Below are 26,927 nucleotides of genomic sequence, written 5' to 3' on the forward strand. Positions count from 1 at the left end.
ATAGAATGGGTAATAACAATATACACGGCAAGTTCTGAAAGTTGTGATGCCGGAAGTGTGGTCTTTGTTGGTTCAGTTGTGCATTGTGGTTTCCTCCTACTTTGTATTTATGGTCCGCCCGGGCTCCTAGGCTCCTCAGAGGATGTAGAGTTAGTGAGATGTTTTGTTTGCGCCTTGAACCAGATTGACCCTCTTGGTAAGTATCTGAGCTCGTAGTTGAAACGGAAAATTGCTCCTTGCTAACAAACTGATGTACAGTGAATCAGTTTAGGGAGATGGATTTACTCTACAGGTTAGGGGGACAGTTCTCATTTTTACTTGTATTCTCCCCTGCTGATCTGTCTGTAGACGCGCCGCTGTCATACAGATTCTTTATTACTTTATTACTCCTGAGGATTGTGGCCAATTAACGGTTATTCTCACAGACCTGACTTTCAGCAGACTGGGATAATCTGTACTATATTGTATATATCAAATTTGAGGGTCTTGCCTTCAGAAGACTTACTGTACATAGACTAGCTGACCTATGCCATTTTCAATGTGAAAAACCCTTTTCAAGGATAAAGGCCTTATGCAATGCATAATACAATGGGCTTTTTATCTAGTTTCCTCCACTAGTTTTCTCTTTGCCTCCAAGGTGGAATAAATGGAAAAAGGGAAACCTTACCAGACAATATATGGAATTACTGCTTAATGGAATTTTTCTTTTTTTTTTTAAGTGGGCAGCAATTATTTTACATATGATACTGGTAAAGTCGTATGGCAATTTAGTGTCTAAATTGGATAAAATCTATGTAATTGTTATAAAGGCAACACTTTCTGGCCATGCTTAATTTACTCAAACTTTTGCTAGAAACTCAAGCAAAATTGCTTATTTTAGTTATTTGGTTTCTGTATCCTTATTTCCCAAATGAGTTAAGGATACAAATCCCCTTTGAATGTACAGCTGCCGTGCCTTGCAGGCCTTGTATAATCAGTTTTATAAAGGAAACAGCAGTGGAAAGGGAAATCTGGGCAGATTCACATTTTCCCACTTGTGGGTGTGGTTTGGGACGGACCATAATTTCATTATATCAAGCGCAACTCCACAATAATGCTCCCATTTTGAAGGTAAACAATTTGCACGTCTCGGGTGACAGAGCACCTGTCTTGGATAAGTCCTGTTTAGTTGGGAGTGTGTGAAATGGCACTTCAGTTCCTCAATTCATCTGGCCCTTAGACAATCAAAACACTGAACGAGTGACTCCGGGGAAATGCGGGGTGTGCGAAACAAACTGACCGTGTAAGGGGAATTTGCTTTGATTCCACATTGTCTGACTTGCACATTTAATTGGCCCTGAAGAATGTGCCCAACTTTTCAGACACAAGTAGGTGGTGCACAGCCTGCCTGAAGCAGGAGTTGATTTGGGCGACTGACCTTGTCAAATAATCTGTGTTGTGTTGGAGGTGGCTGATGGCCATGTAGCCTGAGAAAAATATTTGTGAGTTGCGTAGTTGTGACACAGCAGTTCATGCTCAAAATAACCACTGCAGCGGTGAATTTTAGGGTGCCGTTTGCCTGAAGGTTATAGAACAATGTTTACAGATAACTGCTTACTGACGCCATTGGGATCAAATAAGATCATAGCTTTCTCCTTCAAATTGAAGTCCTATTTAGAGCCTTGTCGTGTGGAACACTTTTTGAAGTTGTTTTATGAAATGGAATAGCCCAAGGAATTGCTAATGCATTACTTCATGCATCGCTTGACAGAATAATTAAACTTCCATGTGCGTTGACAGAAATTAAGTCTTGCCTGTGCTTTTGCAAAGAAATAAGATTGTTTTATGGTGCCGAGTGTTAAAGAGGAATACATGTGTATGTGCTTGTACCTAGCCTGCATTTAACCATAACTGCTCTTAATAATGACATTATTTTACAGTGCCAATAGTTCTGCCCACTTTATGTAAGATTTTATATTACATTACATTATTGGCATTTGGTAGACGCTCTTATCCAGAGCGACGTACAACAAAGTGCATACCCATAACCAGGGATAAGTTCGCTGAAAGACCCTAGAGGGAAGTACAATTTCAACTGCTACCTGTACAACAAAGATAAGGACGAGGGCCTTTTTTTTTTTTTTTTTGAGAACAAATAAACAAACAAACAGAGCAAAAGTGACCAAAGTGAACTATCCAAACACTGCTTACTGCTTATATTTGTCCAGTTTGTACTTACAGGTATTCAGGTGTGCTTCGGTACAGTGGAGGTGAGGCTTCATTTTGAGGCCAGTGGCCAGTGGCTTTTGTTTTTTCCCCCGCACCTTTTATCGAAAGTCAAAGGATTTTAATTTGAGTTTGCACCTGGGACTCTGCATCTAGACACCGATAAGACAGTTTGACTTTGCCTGTGAGATGGGGTCCTCACAATCATTTTGTGTAGAAGACCGTACAGGACTTATGGCTTGTGCCCCTTGTGCTGCTGAGGGAGTCTATAAACAATGCCCCAGTTCATCAAAGTGCACTTTGTTGTCTCTCTGTTCACAGATAAGGGCTGATCATCGCTGCTCTTAGCCCCCAAAATGAGTGCCAGATCGGCCATTAACAAGGAGATTTTTGCGCCGCACGATGAGAAGATGCTGGGTGCCGTCCAGGTCAGGAGGAGAACAAAGAAAAAGATCCCCTTTCTGGCCACTGGGGGCCAGGGAGACTACATGACCTACATCTGCCTGTCAGGTAATGCCTCATACTGTCGTTTTCCTGCTCCGCCTGCTGTCAGGTATGGTAGGGCTTCAGGTACTTTTGTACCTCCACCAAATATCAGGTACTACTGCTATTGCTGTTACCAATGACATCTGCTCTCTGGTACAGTAGGGCATCAGCTCTCAACCCCACCTGCTAGGAGTTCACGTATCTACCCCACCTGCTCTCAGATACATTAGGGATTCAACGATCAACTCTACCAACTCTCAGGTGAAATAGTTCTGCTGCTACCAATGACACCTGCTTTCAGGTACAGTAGGGCATCAACTTCCAACCCCACCTGCCGTCAGGTAGAGTAGGGTTTCACTTATCAACCCCACCTGCTCTCAGATACCTTAGGGCAGGGGTCTCCAACCCTGGTCCTGGAGAGCTACTGGGTCTGCTGGTTTTTGTTTTCACCTTAAAATCAGCACCTGTTGAGACCCAGGTAACCAGGTGAGGTGAGTTAATTAATTAAATTAGAGCAGTTGATTATAGTTAATTGCAGGGTAAGAACGAAAACCAGCAGACCCAGTAGCTCTCCAGGACCAGGGTTGGAGACCAATGCCTTAGGGATTCAGCGATCAACTCCACCAGCTCTCACGTGCAATAGTTCTGCTGTTACCAATGACACCTGCTTTCGGGTACAGTACGGCTTCAGGGACTTACAGTTGATTACAGTTAGCAAGGGGGGTTGAGGACCTTGCTCAAACCCTCTTAATTTGGCTACACTGGGGTTTCAACAACCAACCTTCCAGGTCCCGTTCAAGCTCCTTAGCCACTAGGCTATAGGCTGCCCCTACGAACCCCGCCTGGTTTCCCTTGGTTTCACTTACCAACTCCAGATGCTTTCCGGTACATTAGGGCTGCTGTTGCCAACTTCACCCGTTATCAGGTAAGGTACGGTATTGCAGATAAACTTCACTTTTTAATTAAATATTTTCTCCCATTTTAATTAAACAAATCCACAATGAGTTTATGAGTAGCTGATCAGATGTTCTCTTCGCTGAGTTGATTAAAGTATTCTACTGCCTCAACTGCTGCTAATTTTAATGGGCGACATGGCTCAGGCAGTAAGAGTAGTCGTCTGGCAGTCGGAGGGTTGCCGGTTCGATCCCCCGCCCGGACTGTGTCGAAGTGTCCCTGAGCAAGACACCTAACCCCCCAATGCACCTGACGAGCTGGTCGGTGCCTTGCATGGCAGCCAATCGCCGTCGGTGTGTGAGTGTGTGTATGAATGGGTGAATGAGAGGCATCAATTGTACAGCGCTTTGGATAAAGGTGCTATATAAATGCCAACCATTTACAGGTCATGGTATTTAATGGCGCATTGATTCACCTTTTTTAGAATTTCAAGGTCAGGCAAAGCAGTGTTAATTGCTAAGATTAATTATGTGGCCAATGTATGATATAAAAGATGCTCATGATTCATCACTAATTTGCTCTCAGTTTTTCCTCTATCTTGCTATTCCTAAATGCAATCTCTCAAATAATTACTCCTATTAATTTGAGCTAAGGTATCTTTAAACTAGCCCGGCATAAGGGACCAATCTTGCAAGAGTAATTTTTAAAGATCAGCTTCAATTTGCATACCCTTCCATTTCTGCACAGATGGTTTCCATGTGAATAAGTGTGATGAATAGGCCAGATAGGGATTTTAAAATTGTTTTATAGCAGCTGACAGCTTCAACATTGTTCTCAACTCTCCCTTAATGCTTCTGTAGCAGTGATACTCATTTAATCGTGTGTGCAGGTACACGATATTGAATAAAATGTGATGCTTTAGATGGTGGAAGTTTACAAACTATTCAAGTGCACTTTATTCTTGATGTCAGAAATACACACAATGAAGCTTTCAGGGGTCTTTGAACTTTCCTTTTCCCCTTTCTCAAATTGTGTACTAAAAAAGTTAGCTTTAGCCTTAATGCTCGTACAATACATATACTAATCCAACATCAACCTGAAAGCCACATGGGTCGAAACTTTTCACCTTTTCACGTGTTCTCAACTGAACTTAATGGCACTCATGTTACTCACACGATACATTCCCTAACTATGATGTGGTTGCTAATGGCTTGTTTCTATGTGTTCAATAGACGGACGATGAAAAATGTGCTCATTATGAACGTTTGTAGACATAAAATAAATCTTTTTGCCCAGAAGGTTGTTGTTGAAAGCTAAACATGTGTTTTGTGTTTTGTGAAAAACGGATGAAAACTAATTTCATTATTCACTGACTCACCATCCCACCTCTATGGATATTCCTCCATTTGAGTCAGAAAGCTTCGACTCCAGGGTCTCATCGCAATTTGAGCTCAAAGCCACTGATCATCCAACACAGCTGTAACACATTAATCCCCTGGCCATTTACTACAGAAAGGCAGATTTTTTCTTGGAAAGTGTTAAATGATGAACGGTGGTTAAAAACGCACTGGGGGGTGGAACCAGGGTGAAACGGTCGATGTCGAGGTCATGAACGAACGCTGTGGCGCACAGGGGTCACGCTTGCCTGTTGTAAAAAGATTTTTTCTATGCATTGTGATGATGTGCAAGGCGGTTGCGTCACTGTTTCCTTCTCGCACACACACAGGCTTTCACTCGCCGAGGCTGGAGGGATTGATTTAGAACAGACTGTCTGCACAGCAGTATTTGAGAAAAAAAAAAATATCGAACCTGCACTCTCTCCCGGGGGGGGTGGGGTCCTGCTGTTAATCTTAATAACTGGCAGTGGGTCTTGGTGTGGAACATTCGAATGGCTCTGAAAACTCAGGTGGAGGGGATTTGCATTAAGCTAGTCCTGGGGAGGAGCTGTTAGGCCAGTGCTGTGTGGTAAGAGGCTCAGGAGTGTGTGTGTGTGTGTGTGTGTGTGTGTGTTGGGGGGGGGGGGGGGGGTTACTGAAAGACTAAAAGAGGAGACCCAGGAAGTGGAGAGTATCGAAGCGCACACTGCATAGTGAGTCTTCATTCAAAATTCATGTGGCTTAACTGTGCAATTACAGTAGCGCGTCACTTTGTGTAAAGAGTGTTTGTGTCTGTATGTATGTATTGCTCAGGCAGTATGGACTTATAGATTGACTGTTGTGTAGATTTTGGTTAATACAATATGGTCTCTGTACCTGTCCTGGGGAAAGCACCGGGCACTGAAAATCCAGCAGCCATACTACCATGAAATCTGTTCCTGCCGAATGGCTGAAGCTAAGGGAATGTGAGCTGGTTTATTGCTGGGATTGGAGACCTTCTGGGAGAATGTAATTGCTGCTGGAAGTGGTGTTGGTGGGCCAGTAGGGGGCGATATTCCCTCTAGTAAAATGGTAAGTGGTTGGCATTTATATAGCGCCTTTATCCAAAGCGCTGTACAATTGATGCTTCTCATTCACCCATTCATACACACACTCACAGCGATTGGCTGCCATGCAAGGCACCGACCAGCTCGTCAGGAGCATTGGGGGGTTAGGTGTCTTGCTCAGGGACACCTCGACACAGCCCGGGTGGGGGATCGAACCGGCAACCCTCCAACTGCCAGACGACTGCTCTTACTGCCTGAGCCATGTCGCCCTCGTCTAGCCAGGTGTAGTCAAACCCCGATCCCCCAGTGCAGGGATGGGGTCACTGTGCTGTAGGAGATGCTTTTTTTTGGATGAGACATTAAATTGATGTCCTGACTCCCTGTGGTCATTAAAGATCCCATGACACTCTTTGCAAAGAGTATGGGGTTCAACCCAGTGTCCTGGCTAACTTCCAAACCAGGCTCTGCCACCTGATTGTCCCCTAATTTAATTAGCTAAAAGTTCTCTCCCTCACCACCTCAGCCGATATGTGGTGAGCTGTCTGGTGCAAAATTGCTGCCATGCATTACCCAGGCAGGTGCTACACATTAGCACAGTAGTGGTGTAGTAACTGTAAACTGAGTGTGAGAAAAGCACTATATAAATGCAAGGGATTATTATTATTACCTCTTCAATTCCTCCCGAGGGTGGTGTACAATATTTATACAGTTGGGCCTGCATAGAACTAGGACTAGGTGGGCCAGATCTACCAAGGTGGGCAGTCGCAATTGGGTGCGGTAGTTAAGCCAAGATAAATGGGCCGGGACTCTATTTAGATGGCCGTGGCCCACCCTAGTCCACCCATCCCTTCGTGGTCCACTCAAGGATGCCTTCGACGTGGCATGAGTCTGGGAATGGCAGTGCCTGGGCCTGTGGGTGAACTCTGGTGCTTTGCGTGACGAGGGGACCCCTCGCTCCAGTCCCAGGCTCTCTGGTGTCGCCCCGCTGGCCCGGGGAGGCTCAGCTCCAGGGGCTGATGTGGGGAGTGTTTGTGTCTGGTTGGCACGAAGGCTGTGGGCTGAGCTGACCCACTTCCCTTGCTCGTTTCCTCACAATTAACTCTAACCCGAGCGTGAGTGCACGCTGCTCAGGGTGCTTATCACGCTAATAATTTGAGGACTTCCCGGATATAAACATTTATTACACAAAGGCTTACTCATTCTAGGCACTTTAATTGTATTTGGAAGGGAAATGTTCTGTATTATTAGTACCGATTTTTTGCTGTTTTTCTGTGGTGGTTTATTGTTTGGTTTCAAAGGCAGTGCCGCAAGGTTAGCGAATGGGAGGAGCGTTTGTGTGTTCAGCTTCCCCCTCCGGATGCCATGGCTCACTCCGGGTGAAAAGCGGGGTGTTATGAAATGAGGTTTGGGCTGAGGGAATTCCTCCTGCTCTCTTTGTGTGTGTGCTGATTGTCTGATTTCTTTATTATGTTATCTGGCAGGTGAAGTATTTCATATCCGTTTCGGGGAGGTTGCTGTGCGAGCAATTTTTAGCATGTTTGTTTTCGTCTCGTTGAGAATACAAGAGCTCTTGCCTGCTGAATTACTGCAGGCCCGAGGGTAAGCACTTGGAAACAAGTCAGTGATCATCAGATGAAATGATTTAAGTGAAGCCCTGGCAGAGTTTTCTGTCTCTCTCTTCCTCTCTCTTTTTGATTTTTAAATGGGGCAAGTGTGGAAAGTCATTCCTTGTCCTGCCATTGTGACAGTTGAGATATTTGTCATGTCTGAAATCTTAACTGAGCCTTGAATCTTAACATGTTTGTTGATTAGCTGTGCAATGCGTGCTGCGCAATGTGAGCAAAAATAATAATAATTTCAAAACAAAAGCGAAACGCCATATGCTGGATCGTAACAGTTTTGCTGTTCTCGCCCCAGGTTGAAATTTATGGTCAACTGCTCCCATCTTTCCTTGCATTTCAAACGAATGCTTATGCTGGCATTAATTTGACGTCCTCATCCTGGAATGTGTACTTCCACCCACTGCTGCACTTTGCTGCTGATGTATTTTCCTCAGATTACCGTGTCGACACCTCAGACACGGCTGCTAGTGAAACATCAGCAAGTTGAGCTGTCACGGCCTCGGAGACGCCTGAGAAAAGTGTCCCAAATATCACCAGTCCCTGACAGACTCCTCCTGCAGCCAGTCTAAGCCATAATTACAGGCAGTCAAGCGTGTCCACCTCCACAACACTGCAGTGTGCATGCTGGATTGGCGTTTGTTTAATTAATGGACTAAACCACACCTGTGCGGTAGCCTGCGGTTTGCATTTACTTGTTGTCTGTCATTTACCCTGGTGTTTCCAGTTTTTGGTTCACTGCCCATAGGTGGAAAAGATAAGCCATGGATATCGGGCTGCAAATCAGATACAACGTTCAAATATAGCACGCTCTGTATAACCTAGTCTTTTCTGCGACTTATTTTTAGTTCAGTTTTGAAATGTAATTTCATTTGTTCATGGAATGAATACCTCTGTTTCTTCATAATTACGTCAGTATGTATGATATTCTTTTTACACGAACATTAAATGTAGGCCATTCTGTCAGATTAGCCTTTGGATATTTTTCTTTAGTGAACACTGTCCCAGAAATATCAAAGTCCCTAACAGGGATATTTTGAGTGAATGCCTGGCATTGCTACTGTCTTATGTCTATTCAGCCAGAATGGCAGAAACCTCTTTGGCAAGAATTGGAGGACAGAAATGCAGGAAGACCTGTGAACACTATGGTTTATTTAATCAATTTGTCTTCAGTCTGCTTGCAGTACAAACAACAGAGAAGTGGAATGAATTGGTGGCAGCGGCTTTGTTGGAATCTGGCTACTGTAGTGAAGTTTGGCTGCACTATAAAGCTTTGGCATTATAGTGACTTCTTTAAAGCCACAAAGGGTGCTTGGGGTGTGGCACGCTATGGCAGCAGAAGTCTCATCCTGATGTCATTGCGTGAAATCCCTCAGATGTGCAGGTGTGCAGCCTAAGCCCTGCTTCTTCTGTGGTTTGTTTTTTCAGCTCTTCTGGCAGTGCACTCGCCTTCAGTTTTAATGACTTGTTGTCTATTTAGTGCAGTATGCTCAACTGTGCTGCCATTATATTAAATCATTTGGCATTTACCTCTGCATTGCTTTAATAATGACTATAGTTCACATTCACTCTCCATATGACCCCTTGCCTGGTAAAATGTTTATTTTCTTAATGGGATAAATATTTGGATCAGCCCCACACTAACCTGCAGAGAACCCTTAACCCGTAAATTCTTATGTCTGTGTTCGTGTCTGTTTGTGTCTGAGGGAGTGGGAGTGGTAATGGGGGGAGTTTGGGGGGGTGGCGTAATTGTGTTTCTCTTCTAAAAAGCTGATGTCCCCCAGGCTCATTGGACAGTAAAGAAGCTGGCCTCTTCCAGAGCACACAGGTCCAGGGCTTAGAAGCAACAACTGGAGGAAATGAAAACCAGACTACTTGGCTAGCGCTGGTTCTGTTTGAGGGAATACTAGCCTCCGAAATGTGAATTAACTGGCTTAATCAGTACAAGCCAGCTAGGTCCCTCTCCAAAGAAATGTTGTCCTGGTAATTCTTACCATCACAATATCTGTGGATGGAAATCTAATATGGAAACAATCTATTAGACAGAGTCCTGAGAGAGCTTGGTGAATTGATGTTAATATCTTTTAATTGGACGCAATCAAACATCAAATTACCATGGACTAATGAGTGTGCTGTTTGGCCTTGGCAGCAGTGACTGATGGTAGTCTTGGAAATGTTTATCATGAATATGGAGAAGCGTAATGGGCCCAGATACTTTATCAAGTCTAACCATATTTAATGGGAGTTCAATCTGTCGTCAGGTGAGTAGCATTTAATAAATGTCTATATTGAGTTCAATAAAATTGACAAGCCATTATGTTACATGAACTTGCATTGGATGGTCTCCTGCCCTATAAGGTGGCACAGCTAGTTAGAATGACATTATAAAATAGCTGTGTCTTGCCACCGAGAATAATGGTACTGTACATACGAAACTGATTGTGTGTGTGGCCATTTCTCAGCGTCACTGGTAATACAACTAGCAATCTATGAAGATATTGTTGCAGTTTAAATTTCAGCAAGAAATGCACTTTCAATTTTATGGGCTGAGCTCATTAAATTTCATTGTGCACAGTCACACCCAGCCATTTCGATAAATTAATGAAAACTTGCTGTTAATTAAAACTATTTACATTCACTTGGACCAATAAGAGCTGACATTTTCCCTTCTGGTGGGCTGTGTCTTTCTTTAATTGCTTGCCGCTGTAATTAAATTCTTGGTGAGCTTCCCATACCTGCTTTTTTCAAATGAAAAGCTCCACCCCGCTTGTTGCCTTCAGCTAAATCCAAGCTTGTCCTCAGTGCCGCATGCATAATCTGTTCGGCCAGTTGGTGGCTAGTGCCTCCTTTCAAATGTGAGCATTGTCTCCTGAAAACAGGTTTGTTTATCTCTGACTATTTCGGTCGGAAGAATTTCACTTAACAGTGAGGCAATGGAGCTGAATTAACGGCGTTTATTTCCAGAGAACAGCCGTGTAGTGCCTACGCGTTGTCCAATGTGCTTGAATTCTTTCCTGATTTGCTCATATTTAAAATCAAAACTTCAGGCTTTAGTGCTGAAGTGCGTTGTGGTCCTGCACTTGCATATAAACCAGTTGTCAATGTAAATTGTTATGGTTTGGTAAGTGGTGGAAGAGCTTTCCATCACCAAAAAGAAAAACTCATGAATTCATGAGATGATAAATATTCAAGTCTGGAAACTAATTGTCTGCAGTAGTTTATGGTAATGGGCTGTGTCTGAATAAACAGGATTTTTATATATTTTTATTTATTGATTGATTTGAATTGCGTCAGAAAACAAAAACATGCTGTTTACGGTTTCTTGTGTTACCACAAATGCAATTAAAACCACCTTCCCCACCACCAAGCATCAGAAGATAAATCAAACTTAATTTTTTAAAGCTGTTGACAGCCTCAGTGTATCTCACACAGCTGTGGTTTTAATGAAGCTGGGTATGCAGCTGTGCCGCTGGAACTTCCACATATCAAATGACAATCGTGTGGGTGCTCACAGACTTGTGCTGAGGTACGGGAGATTGATTGTCTCCAGAGTGGCACAGCCACTGCGGATGGAATGTGTGTAGGAATGTTGTGCCTTTTCAGTCCACAGAAAATGGCAGTGCCCCAGATCTCTGGCCGTCCATTCTGGCATGTAACAGCGGGATGTGATTTTATACTTGTCCAATGCTGGGCTGCAGTGTGATTGTGTTGTCAGTTGATCATGTCACCTCCCTGAGTTCCTCATAGGGCTGTGCTGCATGTCCTCCTCCCCCCCCCCCAACCACGCTTGCGTGTACGCCACACACACATGCACGCCCGTGCATACACACGCACCCACACACACTTCAGAATGGGCCATAAGTGGGGGCCCTTGTCAACCACCCTACTCCTGCCAAATGTCATTCTGAAGCTCATGTTGAATGATTGAGATAAAGACCTGTGTACTGTAGACGGATGATATGCACTGGAATGTTCTGGAAAGGCTAGGCAGAGAAACATTACATTACATTATTGGCATTTGGCAGACGCTCTTATCCAGAGCGACGTACAGTTGATTAGACTAAGCAGGAGACAATCCTCCCCTGGAGCAATGCAGGGTTAAGGGCCTTGCTCAAGGGCCCAACGGCTGTGCGGATCTTATTGTGGCTACACTGGGATTAGAACCACCGACCTTGCGTGTCCCAGTCATTTACCTTAACCACTACGCTACAGGCTGCCCCGAGAACGGTCCTTTCCCTTCACTTGACCTTTTATTTTGTATTTTTTTTGGGGTGTGAAGGCGATCCGGTGTTGTAGGCACCCAGAAGATCTCCCCCCCCGTGAGTCTCCCCCCCGTATAATGAAAGTTGGGATGAAAGTGGAAAGCGAGCCACTCCGGCTGTTTATCTGGCGCCGGGTTCCCCTCGAGTTTATCCAATCTCTCTGGAGCCGGGCAGCTGTTTCTTCCTCCCCCCAGAACGCGGATGAAGAGCTTTTCAAACAAGCTGCGGCACACCTGACAGATTGCTTCAAAGCCTCTCTCTGTGCCACTGAAACAGCCTCTCTGCCTCAGAGGCCCATTCCAGCCAGCCTGGACCGCGTAACCCTCCACTCTATCCCACTCCCTCCATTCAGCCCCATTCGCAGGCTCTCCGTCCTTCTGGCTTTCATCTCCACCACGGAGACCGGAGTTAGAACTGGGGAGCTGCTCCCCAGTCTCTATCACTGTTTTTTTTTATTTTTAAGGATCCCTCATGTTCTTAGAAGAAGCATTGGGAACGCCCCCCCACCCACCAAACCCACATCTCCCATCCCCCCACCCACCCACCCAACCCACATCCCCCATCCCCCCAAGATGACATTCCACTGGCCAGAGGGGACGAGGCTGTGTGAAATTTATTGTCTGCGCTCCTCTCTTTTGCCCCCTGCTCAGAGCTGCTTCTCGGCTTCTGATTTAGGGTTGCACAATGCCGGTGCGCATTTCCAGTGACACAGGGGGAGGGGGGGTTCCCGCCCAGCTGTACAGACTGTCGGCCAGTTTTCGCCTCTAAGCTGTAACTCGGCACCGAGGAGTTGGAGCGATCCTTTCCATGGGGAACTATTAGCACAGGCAAATGCTACCTGCTAGTGCTAGTGCTGGTGCTAGTGCTAGTGGCTCTCCACAGGTCTCCTTCAGCACTGTTTAATTAGGTTGGTACCACAGAAAGAAACAGAGTAACCATGCGGTTTTTGGCTGCAGAGAGGAGGAGATGCTTCGTGGAACTGTTATTGAGTTATTTTTATCTTTTGTGGTTTCCTAGAATTTGAGGACTCTAGACAAAGGGCTAGGTGGGATGACTGTTATTTTATCCTTGAGCAAAATTCTTTGCTTTATTGCTTTAGTAAGAATCGAGCTGTATACATGCGGTGCCAAATGTGTTTCACATTATGGGATCGTCTGTTGTGCAACAGGCCATTCTTTCTGGTAGTCTGTTGTAAATCTGCCCTGCTTTTGCTTCATGCAAAGACAAATCACTCCTGGGGACAGTAACTTGTCGTGTCTGTCTAATTCATGCAAAAGTACATGTGAATTGGACTTCTTTGAAATAAGGATTTTTTGTGAAAAGACACATTGGCTCACTCGTGTACCCTCCTCCTCCAAAAAAAAAAGAAAAAAGACATGAATATCTGACATTACCCAATACTGAGATGTTTCACAGTCTTTCTGAGAAGAGTGCTGTCAAACAACAAACTTTTACAGGAGGCAAGGGATGTTCGAACAAGGTTGTTTACACGTTTCCAAGAAACAAGTCAATAAACCAAGGCAAAGATTTCTTGTACTGATTTCACGTGTTCTCGAGGCGAAAAGATCCGGTTCTCCCCGTTGCAGTGCTGTGGCCCACTGGAGCCCGAGTCCACGGTTAGCAGTAAGTGTGTCCGCGCCTGGCGCGGCACATCTTTCCACTGGGGTTTGGGAGCCCTGGCTGCGGTTGGCTGAGTTGAAAGTTTGAGTTTCTGCGTTGAAGAGCCGGTGATTGATTGGAAGCCGCTAGAGCCGTTAATGTTGTGCACATGTGCGGAGCCCGACAGCCACTGGAGACGGCCGCGGACGGAGCGGAATAGAAATGATATAATTAAATACATTTGAATAATGGCTGCGGAGTGCTGAGGAAGATGCGAGTCATACACCCCGAACGGCTCTCCGAAGTGGCGCGTAATTTTCCCCCCGAAGCGGGAGGGACGGGCCCGGCGGATGCGTGACTCAACTGCAATGAGTTGCGTCCGAGTCGCCGCCATTTTGTTTCCAGCGGAAATTTTTAAGCACCGATGAGAGGCTGTCTTGGCTGTTGTTCTGCGGTAACAAAGGGGCCTGTTGTACCTGCCGAAGAACATCTGTGCGGTTTGGCTTTGAGTGAGAGGGGAGGAAAGCAGTCTCTCGGAGGGACTTGCGTCTGCATCTTGTAAAAGGCAGCCATGCGAATAATTACCTCCATTCTGTACTTGTCAAGCAGCGTGGCATTCAAGATTGAAGATTAATATTAATTTGAACATGTTACCTTTATTTACCGATTTCAGTTTAATCCAAATTGCATTTCATTTAGCTTTGGATGATTGATACCAAATTCTTGGCAAAATTATACCCTTTTTTTGAACTGGACCTGCATTTGTTTAAAGAGCTTATATTTATGCTTTTTGGCTTCGCTCACAGTTTAGAGAAAGGTGACTTCCTCCAAGATTTATTTCTGATGGATTTAAAGCAGTCATATGCAGTACATAAGGATTTGAACCCAAATGACTGATGCGGAGTTCTGTCGTAAAATAAATACACATGGTTTCCAGCAGATACCACTTGTAATGCTGCCAAACTTTTACCATCAGCTGTTACTTTATTGCAACGAGGATACAGACTTCCTTCACATGCCTTATTACACGCATTTACTCCTGGAACGTAAAACCCTGCACTGGTGATCTGCGTTGTAAAATATCCGAATAGCACTCATATTGTTTTCGGCACGCACCACTCAATGCGTGTAAACGGGGAATTCATCATCAAACTGTTATGGCTGTGCAGCTGCAGATAATTGCTCGTCTTAGACCGCTGGTATTACAGCGGTGCACTTAATTTTGCTTTGTTGATGTTTTTTTCTTTTTTCTACTTCATTTGCGAGACCTTGGGAGTTCGGTCATTCATTTCGGTGGTGTGTAATGGGATTTTTTTTCTAAGTAACCCCTTGGATGATATATTGCCATTGGCTGTTCAATCACCAGCCCCCCCTATTGGTCTGTCTGGCAATTTGGCTATTAGAGGAAATGTTGTATCAGTCACAGAGATGTATCGACTCAAAGTGTCATACGGTAACACCAGTCCTGGTCAGGAGCATGGCCTGCATGTGACATTTCATAGGAAAAAACATTTACTAATCGTGTTAAAATTAAATATGTCACAGGAAGGAGTTTAATTTAATTTAAACACAATTTTGCCGTCAGGCCCTTTTTGACTCCTCAATTTCCTCCAAGGTAAGAGTTCTCTGTATAGCAGCTCATTTAAAATAGAGAGGTCGGGTTTTTGTGGCACTTGCTCCCAGTAGTTATTCCGAAATGGCTTAAGAAAGCAGTAATGACAAGACTGTTGTTGATTCTCTTGTGTCTTGGGTACGATGGAACTACGGAATCTTAAAATACTTGCGTTGACAAAAAGCAATAATTCCTTCAGCAGTCTGTAAATAAGAAGTCAACATTTATATTCGACATGTGAAACATCTATGGTAGAGCAGAGATGGTGTGCTTTTCAAGACCTTGTGGAGTGGAGGTAGTGATGAAGAATATTGTCCCTGAAGGTGGGGATGAACTGCAGCTTGGTCTAAATGGGACCTGTCTTCATGCACAACCATTTCAGGAGCAATCCTGGACATTTTTATTATACCGAGTCAGACACATCTTTCCAAAACCTGACACTTCTGACCACCCCAAGCTATTGAAGGATGTTTCAACGCTTTTTTAACACTTTGGCCTAATTGCCTGAAAATAAGCACCCTGAGTGTCTGAGGGAGACACTGTTCGGCTTGGTGCCCAATGCTGAAAATGGCCTCTTGTTTTAGAAGTCTCAGAATGTTATATGATTGGATCGAATATGATGAGCTAACCTCCATTTTGAAACTGACATTCCTCTGAACAGTTATGCTTGGGATTTTTAGTTTGAGTAGTAATTATCGGATCACATGCGTAATTGTGCGGTAATTTACATTACAGTTATTTAGTTGATGCTTTTTATCCAAAGCAACCTGCAGTTGATGAGACTAGGCAGGGAACAATCCCCCCCTGGAGCAATGTGGGGTTAAGGCCATTGCTTAAAGGCCCAACAGCTGTGCAGTTATTATTGTGGCTACACCGGGGCTTGAACCACCAACCTTCCGGGTCCCAGTCATATAACTTAGCCACGTTTCTTTAGGCACGTCTTTCACAAATGTGTTTTAACACCGAGTCCTCGGGTTTCTTGTTTCAAATCGTCAAAATGGCTTTCATAGAAGCATCTGTCTCGCCCTCTGGTTGTGTATCGGTTCTCCGATGACTTGCAATCTTTCACTGAAACAACACCGGACGCACAGAAGCATTGAGAATCCTTCCGGCTGTGACAGAGATCTGGAACAAATGTATGAATTCGTACATACAGCTTTGTTCAATAAAAACCATGTAAACATCACAGAAGCATAGTGGAGCAGAGCAACTAGCACGCATACACATACACACACACGCGCACACACACACACACACACACACACACACACACACACACACACAGTGTGGGACTGGGCGAGCTCTGTAAAGCCTTGATTTAATGGCTGTGACCTAAGAGGTGTTGGAGGCCCAAGCGATGCATGAATAAAATGATTTCCATTGGCTTGGGGGTGGTTATCAATTCACCCCGTTCTTAAATCTCTTCACACAGATGGAGTGGGGAGCCCAGCAATGGTGGCAAAGAGGTGAAATAAATCGGGGTAATAAATCAGTCACCATCCTTGCACCCCTGCCCCCCCCCCCCCTTCCTGCTTTTGTCATCTATTCAGCACCCCTCTCTTGACTGGCCCCTGCTTCCTACAGCAACGATAGGCCTTTCGATGTGGCTTAGGGAGAAGCATGGTTCCTGGGATAACTCTCGACAGAAAGCCAATGTGGCAATATTCTTGTATCTTCTCAAACTGTAAAATCATTTGTTATATACCGTAGTATCAGACTGTGTCATACCTTGGAGCCTGACATTAAAAAGAAATCAAACTTCTTGGCATAGGACCACGAAAAGCAATTTTTCTTATCTTTAAAAAAAAAAAGATTAAAAAAACATGTAAATATGCTTCTGCAAGGTGGAGATTTCCCCGTAGGAGAGATTTTTTATTTTGCCTCGGTGTCTTTTGTGATGCTGCCAAAATCAAATTACATTAATGTAACTCAAGAGCTAATATTTGCTTACCAGGATTTATCTTACCTCTTTTGGGAATATAATTCTTTCTCTGAGCACTGGGGTTGCTTGTATTGTAGTTGCTTAGGCTAGCTGGGGATGGCACAGTGGTGCTGGGGGCCATATTGATCAACTTGTTTACTGAAACACTTGGGCCGCTGTCAAATTACACATTTGCCTAATACAGTTTCTGCTTTGGGTTGGCAGATTCAGACGCAGTGTGCTCCCTTGCAGTAACCACCATTTAGCATTGAGACAGGCTCCTTTTACTGTAAAATATCTGAGAGTCTAAGTGCTCATTTACGCTCTGTCTATCAGCAGCTGCTCTTTCCTTCATGTAGAGGATTCACTTGACTTGTTCTGCTTCGCACAAGTCTGTGGCCGCGGGACGCTTGGCAGACGTCACCGTGATGTTTCCGTAGTTTTCTTCTGCTCTGTTCTGCAGCCGTGTGTTCGGTGTGGTGCGTGTTAGTGTGGAGAGAATTGCACACAGGTGCCAAGCGCTGTCCTGGCCGTGTACTGGGTATAGGGTTGCCAGATTTAGGATCTGTCAAAAATGGACAAACATGCACAGCTGGAAGGTGGAGTGTTTGATGGAAGAATAGGGGTGGGTGCTATTGGAATGGATCATCAACCAGGTGTTGGTTGAGATGCGAATTAATTACAAACAAATGGGTTTTTTTCACTCATTTATACAGACCAGACATTATATTGTTTGGTCGGATCTGTACAAAGAATTCCAAAACCAAACATTCTGTACAACACACCATACAAGTATTACAATACATTTACATTACAGGCAGCAATAAAACAGTCCTGGCAAATATGAAGCTAGCAGTTGTAATAAAATGAGCATAAGCATAGCATAACAATAACAAAGTGATAACATAACTGAAATGAGCATAACTAAGCTAATTATAAATTACAGAGAGGTAGGGAGGGATAGAGTGAGGTGCAGCCTGAAGAGGCAAGTCTTCAGTCTGAGCCTGAAGGTGTATTCCAAATGTCACTGACGCTAGGCCAAGCCCATATATACTACTATAGTGGTTTATAGCCCCTATATACTACTGCTCTAGTTGTATATAGTATGTCCCCTTTCAGCGTATTCATCAAGGATTATTCTTGAAAGGAGGTAGCTTAGTTAATGCTGTACATTGATTGCACTGAATTGTCGTCGCTTCCGACCGTGGAAGCCTGTGCATAATTCTGAATGCATCTCCCGCTGCAAGAATGTTAAATGCATAATGCAAAACCCATTCTAAAGGCCTCCACCGAGCTAATCCATTTACACGCAGAGATTCCTTCCCGAGCGTAGTGTGAGTTCGAGGCTTCCAATGCAGCCGGAGCCCTGGTGCGAGCGATGTCGCTTCATGTAAATGTGACAAATGAGAAAGGAGTCAAACGAATCGAGGCGTCTGGCTGTCAAGGCCCTGCATAACTCTCGGTGATCGCGTGCGTGGATGGGTGAGCTCGAAGCGTGGAATAACGTGAAATCAAGCATACATTCTTTTGAAGGCGGTCGAGGATTGTCAGGGGGAAATGATGCGTGGAAAGTTTACAGTAAGAGGGATGCTCATTTGTGTTACTTGAAGGTCACATTTGGGGAAACTCCGTTCAAGTTTTCCTTCCTCCATTCTCTGATGTGTGTTTTGAATGACGTTTTTTTATACGCTACCATCATGAAAGATCCTGTTTAGGCTGGGGTGCCATTCTTTGGACTGTCTAATCTTCAGCCTTTTTTATGATGGAACATAACTTTGTTAGAATTTTTTCCTCTTATTTTTATAATTCGTTCCTTTGGCAGCAATGTTTTGAGCTGCAAGCAATAATGATATGTATTTAAAGGGAGAATAATTGCATGGTTTATGCTTTAATTTTGAAAGCACATATACAGTAAGACGCTGCTGCTTGTGCGGAAGAGAGAAGCTATGCTCCTAGTCTTCATGCATAATTTATGAATGAGATCTGTTTCACTGATTATGAATTATCAAAGAGGAATTTGTCATGTTCCCCCTTGTATTGTCATCTGCAGCAATTATGATTATGCAGCGCTACGCAGTAGAAATATATGGGAATATCGCGCCATGTAATTTTTTACAGCTGGGAGTCTACAGGAAACCGCAACATATGCCACTTTGATGTCAGACTACAACACGGGATTGCGTTATCACGGTTGTACTTAATCATCGTTTTCACCGCTAGCTTTGCTTAGCATGCACTCTGTGAGCAGCCTATTCTTCTCGCGCGGCGGTTTATTACCTGTCAGTCCACCTCGCTCAGGGATCCTCGCTCCCCAACCCCTTCAATCTTCCCGCCGGACCGCCGCCCCGCGCCGAACGTAGCTGCTTAAGACGTGTTGAATATTTCTCCGCCGGCGGAGAAGGCGCTGTTGCCGCGCGGTCGACGCCGCCGGAGGACAGCTCGCGGCGGTGATGAATGGGGTCACGGAGGACCCGCGGAGTTAAAATGACCTCAGCGCCAGTATTTTAATAAACCACATAGGATAGATGGTCGCAGAGAAGTAATTAAACGTGACGGGATCTGATTCAGACCGTGTGTGCCCAGCAGATGATTTTTATTAGAAGCCGTATTGATTGTGAAGAATCGGCCATGTCTAGATCTGCTGAGCCAGGGGTTGCGGTTTTAACACTTTGGGCTAGGAGCGCAGATTGAGTTTTTTTTTTTTTTTGTCCCAGGGAAGATTCATGTTGTTCAACATGCGGTTTGATAGACGGGAAAGATGCTGATCTGCAGATCACTATCAAATTAATATCTGTCAGGTGGTTGTGAATCACCCTGGCCTGCCCACTGAATCAGGCCTTTCATAACACGTTTAAGCCTGTTGGGAGTAATTCCACAAGTTGCTTTTCAGTTGTAGTCTTTGTCCAGTTTGTAGAGACGTTTACTCTATACTGCAGCTCTTAAAAATCACATCACTGTCGTGTTAGAGGGGTAATCAATAAAAATGAATGGCAAATTAGCATGCTGTGTATTTTGGTCAAACAAATTACTGACTTTTTTTTATATTAAATTGCCTCCTCCAGTTGTTTTGCTAAATGGGCACTTGGGAGCAGTTCAGTAGCAGCAGTGGCCAGGGAGGAGTTGCGGTCTCCGGTTCCCATGGAAACCTGAGCTTCAGTCCCACAAAAGCCCATAAAAGAGCTTATGTTTGGAGCTGGGTCTCACACCACCAAACTTGCACAGCCAACAGCAAGCCTGCAGGCTCAAATATACAGTATCTCTGCTCCCCTTTCCTTTCTGAAAGGTTTGGAGAAAAGTAAGATGCTTCACAACAAAATTTAGATTTAAATAAGTAAAAAATGTCTAACTTCAAATGTGGCCTGTGAGACACACTTGTGAGACTTTCTGTAGCACATAGTAATTATGGGTTTTTTCAGAAGTTCATTCAAGGGTCATGTTTTGGGTCAAGTTTTGTTTTGTCTGCAACAGGACAGGGCAGATTTTTGTGGAGTTTAATTTTGGGCTTTCAAGCCGTGTCCCATCTATAGGTGGTTTGTTTTAAAAGGTTTGTTTGCTTAGTTGGTATGAGTTTCCTCCTCAAGATGTCCTTGTTTACTCTGCTCATTGCTGGAGTGTTTACCCCTTCTGTAAACCTGGGCTTTTTTTTTTATCATCCGGGCTCGTCTGAAAATTGTGCTTCCTCAGCCCCTGCCTGCCCCTGGGTGAGCACTGAATTCCCGAGTGAATTCTCAGCCGATGTCTTTGATCTTTGAATTTATTTGTTACTAATTGCCATCACTTTCAGCCATACTAGTGTCCTGTTATGCTTCTTATACTTTTGCCTGTTGTGTATGCATGGAGTGTCACTGACGAGCACCAGAAGTCAGACAGCATTAATAATTTATCCTTATTTATGTCTGTTCTGTTCTTGAACTCATACAGTACCTCCTCCAGTATGGTGAGAATGTAGAGGGCGGCTGAATAAAAAGTGGCAGTTAGGAATCGTCACAATATTGTAAAAACAGAACTTGTTCACGCTCGCACTCAGTATATGAAACCACTTAGGGGGGGGAAATTTGTCACTAAGCCTTAAAAGTACAGTAATTATTCTCTAGCAATGCTTTCCTCTGCTCTTATGGGGTTTACTCATCCATATGTTCCCCCCCCTTAGATATGTTAGTTTTCATTTAATTAAATTCCTGTATTGTATTCTTGTATTGTACATTCTCCGATCCACCTATTGTAATTGGGACTCATTACATTGCAGTCATTTAGCTGACTCCTTTTTCCAAAGTAACTTACAGTTGTTTAGACTAAACAGGGGCCAATCCCCCCCTGGAGCAATGTGGGGTTAAGGACCTTGCTCAGGGGTCCAACGGCTGCACTGATCTTATTGTGGCTACACTGGGTGACCCACCAACTGTCCCAGTCAAGCACCGTAGCCATGAGGCTATCAGCTGCATATATGCCTAACTGAAAGTAGCTGACTTCTTATGTGAAAGTATCTGAATATATGCTTATGTCATACAGTGACCTTGGCAGACTATTGGCCTTAATTAATTTACTTTGCATGTGCCTTGCTTTTTTGTATTTCTCATACAGGACTTGCTCCACTTATAGATGGGCTGTTTATCCCTGAAATTATGGTGTGGTGGCGTACAACAGAACAATGGCGCTGAACGATGGCCGCTCTAAAAACACGTCTAAATCTTTGAGCCCCCTTCTCCTGCAGCGGGAGTCCCCGGTAGGGCCCTATAGCAACAACAAATCTTGACAAATCACACCATCTTATCGCCTCCAAAACACACTGGCTGCTACACAGTGATGGATTACCTGGCGAGGTTGTGGTGAACGCTGAGGAAGATGGATGCGGATTCCATTACAGGAAGTGCACTCCCAGATGGGGAGATATGGGCCATTTTTATGAATGAGAGCCTTAGCAAACGCTCCGTGGCTGAATAGATCCTGCTCTCTGCAAAAAATGTGCACTGGTACGGTGTCTCTGATTCAGCATTAGTGCTAATGAATACAGTTGGTTTAGGGGTAGGGGGGTGGTTGGGCTGGGATGTTCATTTATTCAAATTAGTCTAAACAAGCGCCTCTGTGTTTAATATGCGCTTCGAATAGGAAACAAACTTTCCGAATACCAAAAAAATAAATGGAGAAAAAGCTACTTTTCTTGATGTCAGAAATATGATTCAATGTTACACAACTCTCTTTTATCTTCTATGGGACCTATACATATCATCACTCGGTGCATTTAGTGCAGCTTGTAGTTTAATTACTTTTGCCAGTGGTTCCAATTCCAAGCTGCTTCTGAATCTTAAACTGTAAACTGCTATTCATTTCGCTTGCCAGCCTCTGCCTTTGAAGCTTTGGCTTTAGCTTTAGAGTATTAAACGCTCAGGACAACTCCTGCTGCCCTGCAGAAACGGGAGCTTGCGAGCGTTTTGGCTGCGTAGCCGAGCCTGCTGAGGAAACCGTGCGGGACCGGCACGTCACAGAGGCACCTACGCACAGGCTGTGCAGTGACCCTCACAGCTCAAACACTTGGCACACTCGATGGGGAAAGTCCTCTTATTTGCATTCAATTGACAGAGTCCGTACTTTTTTCTTTTTTTTTACCGAAGAGTAATAATGACGAGGTTAACGGCAACCACAGATTCCTCTGGGAGATTAGATGTCTCTGCATATGAATTTTAATGTCCGTGAATGCAAATAAACAAGTGCAGTGCAGCACGCACTTTGGTTATGGTTTTCAGCTGCAAGCGTATGCATAACGCATGAGATTATTTGCAATAAAGAAGGCTATGAATATATAATGGATTTCTAAAATATACAGTGCTTCAGAAAGTTGAGAAATGCTCACCATTGTTGACTTATTATTTTGCTCTGTCAAATATGCAAGTCAAATGTTTGGATATTTTTAAAAAAGGACTCCTATAGAAGTAACTACAAAATTCAGGACCTGATAATGACTTATTTATGCATTTTTGGCCTCCTGAATGTCTTAATCTTGTATCGTGAAAGGGGGAAAAAAAATATTTCAGCTCATTACAATTTTAAGCTGTTCCCAGACAAAATGAAAAATCTGAAGGGGAGGGTGCGCTTTCTGAAGGCCGATAAGGATTCATGTCCTCTATTATGTGTAGACTTGTACTGGGAGCAGCTTTGCGTTGCCATCGCATTAAGCAGAGTGTCCATGCTTGTCTGGTTCCATGATAAGCAGCACCCTCCCACCCTCGCTCCGTGCCCTTGCTTATCGCTCCTTGTTATTTCTAGCGGAAATGTTTTCGCCGTTGTTTCGGCGGCCAGCGATGCGTGCCGCGCCGTCAGCGGGAAGGATCCACCTTCAGGCGACCCGAAGGACTCACAGGCCCCCTCGGAGATACAGTTGTCTTCATTAGCGGGTCCCTTAATCTCTGCTCGTCGGACGGCGCGATCGATGCTGAGCACGGGATGAGGTTTATCTGCCGGCTAAACATTACGGTAATGCCTCCCCCTGTCGCTACAAATCAAACCCGTTCAAAGCCCAATTAGTCGTGCGTTTTTGTGTTCTTTGTCCTCGCACTGGGGGATATATGTTATTTTTTTACTATGCAACAACATAAAGGGAAGGGCATAGAGAGGGGATTGTTGGAGGTGATCTCTAATTTATCCTGTATAGTTTCTACTTGGAAAGAGAGGAGGGATTGATTATAATTGCACTAGTGGTTTAAAAAAACTGTCTGACTGTGTACATCCTTGCTACAGAGCCCTTTGTTTAATGTTTAATTTGTGCTGCTCGAGCCAGGGTGTGTTTGAGTCAGGTGGCGTTTCTGTCTTCGTTTAGGTGGGCCTTTACTTTAAAAAGCCTATAGTCTTGCTTTACCCCATTTTCCCAGATAAGCACTTCATGCATATTCAATTCAATTCAACTTCATTTGTATAGTGCTTTTTACAGAGACACTGTCACCATGACACTTTACAGTGGAATTGGGCAAAATAACCAAGCCTGAACCCCCAAACAATTGTTCTTTAAAATAAAACTCTCCCTCCCCCCAGTGGAAAGTAAAATGATGGGCAGAAAAAAAATCCCCGATGGGAATAAATCTCTGCGGGCCAGCCCAGTGTAATAGTTGAGATGTGGAGTCAGGTAAGACTAATGCAGAGATGCTGCGATGTGGCAGGACCGTAAGAAAGCCATTTCTGCTTGTGCTGTCCCCGAGTTCTCGCCCTTGAGAAGAATAAATCGGCGTCTCTGCTTCACGCTTACAGATGAGATGAAATTTGTGCTTCGGCCGCCCCCTCTCGCGGAGCTGGAACGGATGTTGCGTATGGCGCTGCCATCTCCGAATCGTGGGTGTTGATCTGTTGCTCAGCCCACCTCAAACCCTGTGTGTCTGTGCGAAACTAGCACTCCTAATGAACATGTCTGTTCACCACTCCTGGCCTGACAGGGCCTGGAATGAGTTCAAACTCCATCTCTTTTCTCAGACCGGTGTACTTGTTAAGTAATGATCATTTAACCCGACACATCCTCCGATGTGGTCCTCCGGCAGGGTCTGCAAAAAAACAAACAGAATAATCTTCACCAGTTGCCCCCACCCTACAGGTAAAAAAATGCATTAAATCTACAGAAAATGTCCAGATTAAATTTCTTGAGCCTGGCCATCTTCCTGGTTGTGATTACCTGATTAAACCTTGGCAGCACTTTAGTCGTCCTTCATGTTCGTTTAGCTGTGGGTGCAGAAATGTGTCATCTGCTTTAAGGAAAGCAACTACACATTTGCCCAATCGAATCTCCCCGATCCCACTGCCACGTGGCCCTGAAGTCACGCAAAGTGTGTTTGTGGCAGCAAACGCCCACTGCTCATCTATCGAGCCACCGGGCTGTGTGCTATGCTGCAGTCCAGGGTGGGGTAATCTGCCATTGGCTCGTGACTGATGTGCATGTTAATCGCATTAACGATAGCCTCTCGGCACCTGTGGGAGTCTTGTTTGCGTTCCCCAAACAGACACGGGGGAACCTGCGAGACTCTGAGTGCGTCGCGCCAGGCTCCTCGCCCGGCATATGCTCACATCGCATTTCGTAAATCCTAATTAACGGTGAGGCGAGCCTACTGTACAAACAGAGGAAGAAGAGGCTGTGCACGGCACACCTCTGGCTTCCGGACGGCCGTGGGGAACTTAAAGGAACTTCTTAACAGCCTGCGAACTGAATTGCGTGTGAAATGTCAGGCTGGTTTTAACATTTGCATAAGCCCTCAAGAAAATTCTTGAATATTTGCATGTACGTCTAGTGTGGGAAGGTTTATGTCTTTGTTCAGAGATGCCGGTGTCAGCCATTTGTGCCTTTTTGTGCCTGAAAATTATTTGTGTGGGCTGCGGTGTAGCAAAAGCCGTTCTCCTTATGTGAAATTTGATACGGATGATTTGTAGAGAATGCGCTTCAATGCCTAACGCCTTCGCGGCGCGAAGTCAACGCGAAAGTTTCTAGGCAAAGATAAGCAAGACCTTTACGCACAGACCGATCTCAATCACCTGCCTATAGGAAAATGGAAGGGGAACATACAGTATCGGAACGGGCAAGGACACAGTACTTTCTGTTAGGGGGCAAAAGAATAAATCACATAAATGCTAATGTGATGTGAACCTCTACCCACGCTACTCGCTGGTGGGGGGGGGGGGAGGGGGTGCAATGCTGTGCATATACTATGTTTCCCTGCCAAGCCTTCAGGTTTTGAGTAGGCTGCCTCATGTCGAGTTAAAACTGTAAAGGTTAGGCTGGATTAGGGCTGGCGTGTCTGTCTCTGAGCTCAGTGTGCTTGGGCTGAGCTCCTGACAGCAGACTGCGGGAAGTCCGCAGCGTAGGCAGAACATCTCTCTCCATGTCCTTCTGTTTTCCGCGCTAATATCTTTCAGCCCGGGGAGCGCTGGGAATCCTGTGGCGTCTCATTTTGGCAGCACAGATGCCTCCGTGCAGACATTTTCATTTTAAACCTCAATTACGAGAAATGAATGTACACGGAATGTGTACAGAGGCTGTATGCGCTGACTCGAGCATACTGTCACAGAGTAGTCGGAGATGCTCAATTTCCGACTTGGAGGACTGCAATTCAACCAACTGGTCGGCCATCTGTAAGTCACTAATTCCCCAGGAGTCGAAAGAGCCTAAAATTCAGACACATAAATTAGGTTTTAGTTTACAGCTGTATCTAAAAGCAAATTCATTAAGGGTACCCTGCTGAAAGAAACTGCTCTACCTAGGTTATGAAACAGCTGGTAGCTGGTTGACAAGTTCAGACCAGCTCCATACTCAACATGGTCTGAACAGCTCAAGCTACAGTATTAAGTTTTAAGACGGCTGGTGGCTGGTAATTTCAAGATAGTCATAGCTGGATTTTACACCAAGGTAGGGTAAATGGTAAATGGCAGGCATTTATATAGTGCCTTTATCCAAAGCGCTGTACAATTGATGCTTCTCCATTTACCCATTCATACACACGCTCACACATCGACGGCGATTGGCTGCCATGCAAGGCCCCGACCAGCTCGTCAGGAGCATTTTGGGGATTAGGTGTCTTGCTCAGGGACACCTCGACACAGCCCGGGCAGGGGATCGAACCGGCAACCCTCCGACTGCCAGACGACTGCTCTTACTGCCTGAGCCATGTCGTTCCCTACCCTGCTATTGAGTACTTCTAAAAGGGCTAGGCCTACAAACTGCATTGCTATAAACTACAATTGAAGAGACTACAACCGGCCATGTGTAAAACCCTCTGTCATGAGTGTTTGACCTCTGTTGAAGAGCAGAATCTCTCATAGCATGCGGGAGACGGAATGTCAGGGGCCAGACTGCAGACATTCCACCTCTTCCGGAAATTGGCTTCAACTCCCTGATACCTCCAAGAGGTCAGAAATCTCCTCATCAGATGGAAGTGAAGTT

The 26,927-nt window shown here is 44.7% G+C and overlaps 1 protein-coding gene across 3 annotated transcripts in view; it reads left to right on the forward strand.

The window, feature by feature from the left end:
* stxbp6 (syntaxin binding protein 6 (amisyn)) overlaps window positions 1–26,927 on the forward strand; it is a 75,640-nt gene that overhangs the window by 11,767 nt on the left and 36,946 nt on the right. For all 3 annotated transcript variants that reach the window (XM_061259409.1, XM_061259392.1, XM_061259400.1), the window contains one exon: window positions 2,527–2,715. In XM_061259409.1, coding sequence (XP_061115393.1) covers window positions 2,562–2,715 — 154 coding nt within the window. In that variant the 5' untranslated portion in view covers window positions 2,527–2,561. The remainder of the gene's footprint in view (window positions 1–2,526; window positions 2,716–26,927) is intronic.

Source organism: Conger conger, chromosome 1, assembly GCF_963514075.1.
Source record: "Conger conger chromosome 1, fConCon1.1, whole genome shotgun sequence".
In the NCBI taxonomy this organism is placed as follows: Eukaryota; Metazoa; Chordata; class Actinopteri; order Anguilliformes; family Congridae; genus Conger; species Conger conger.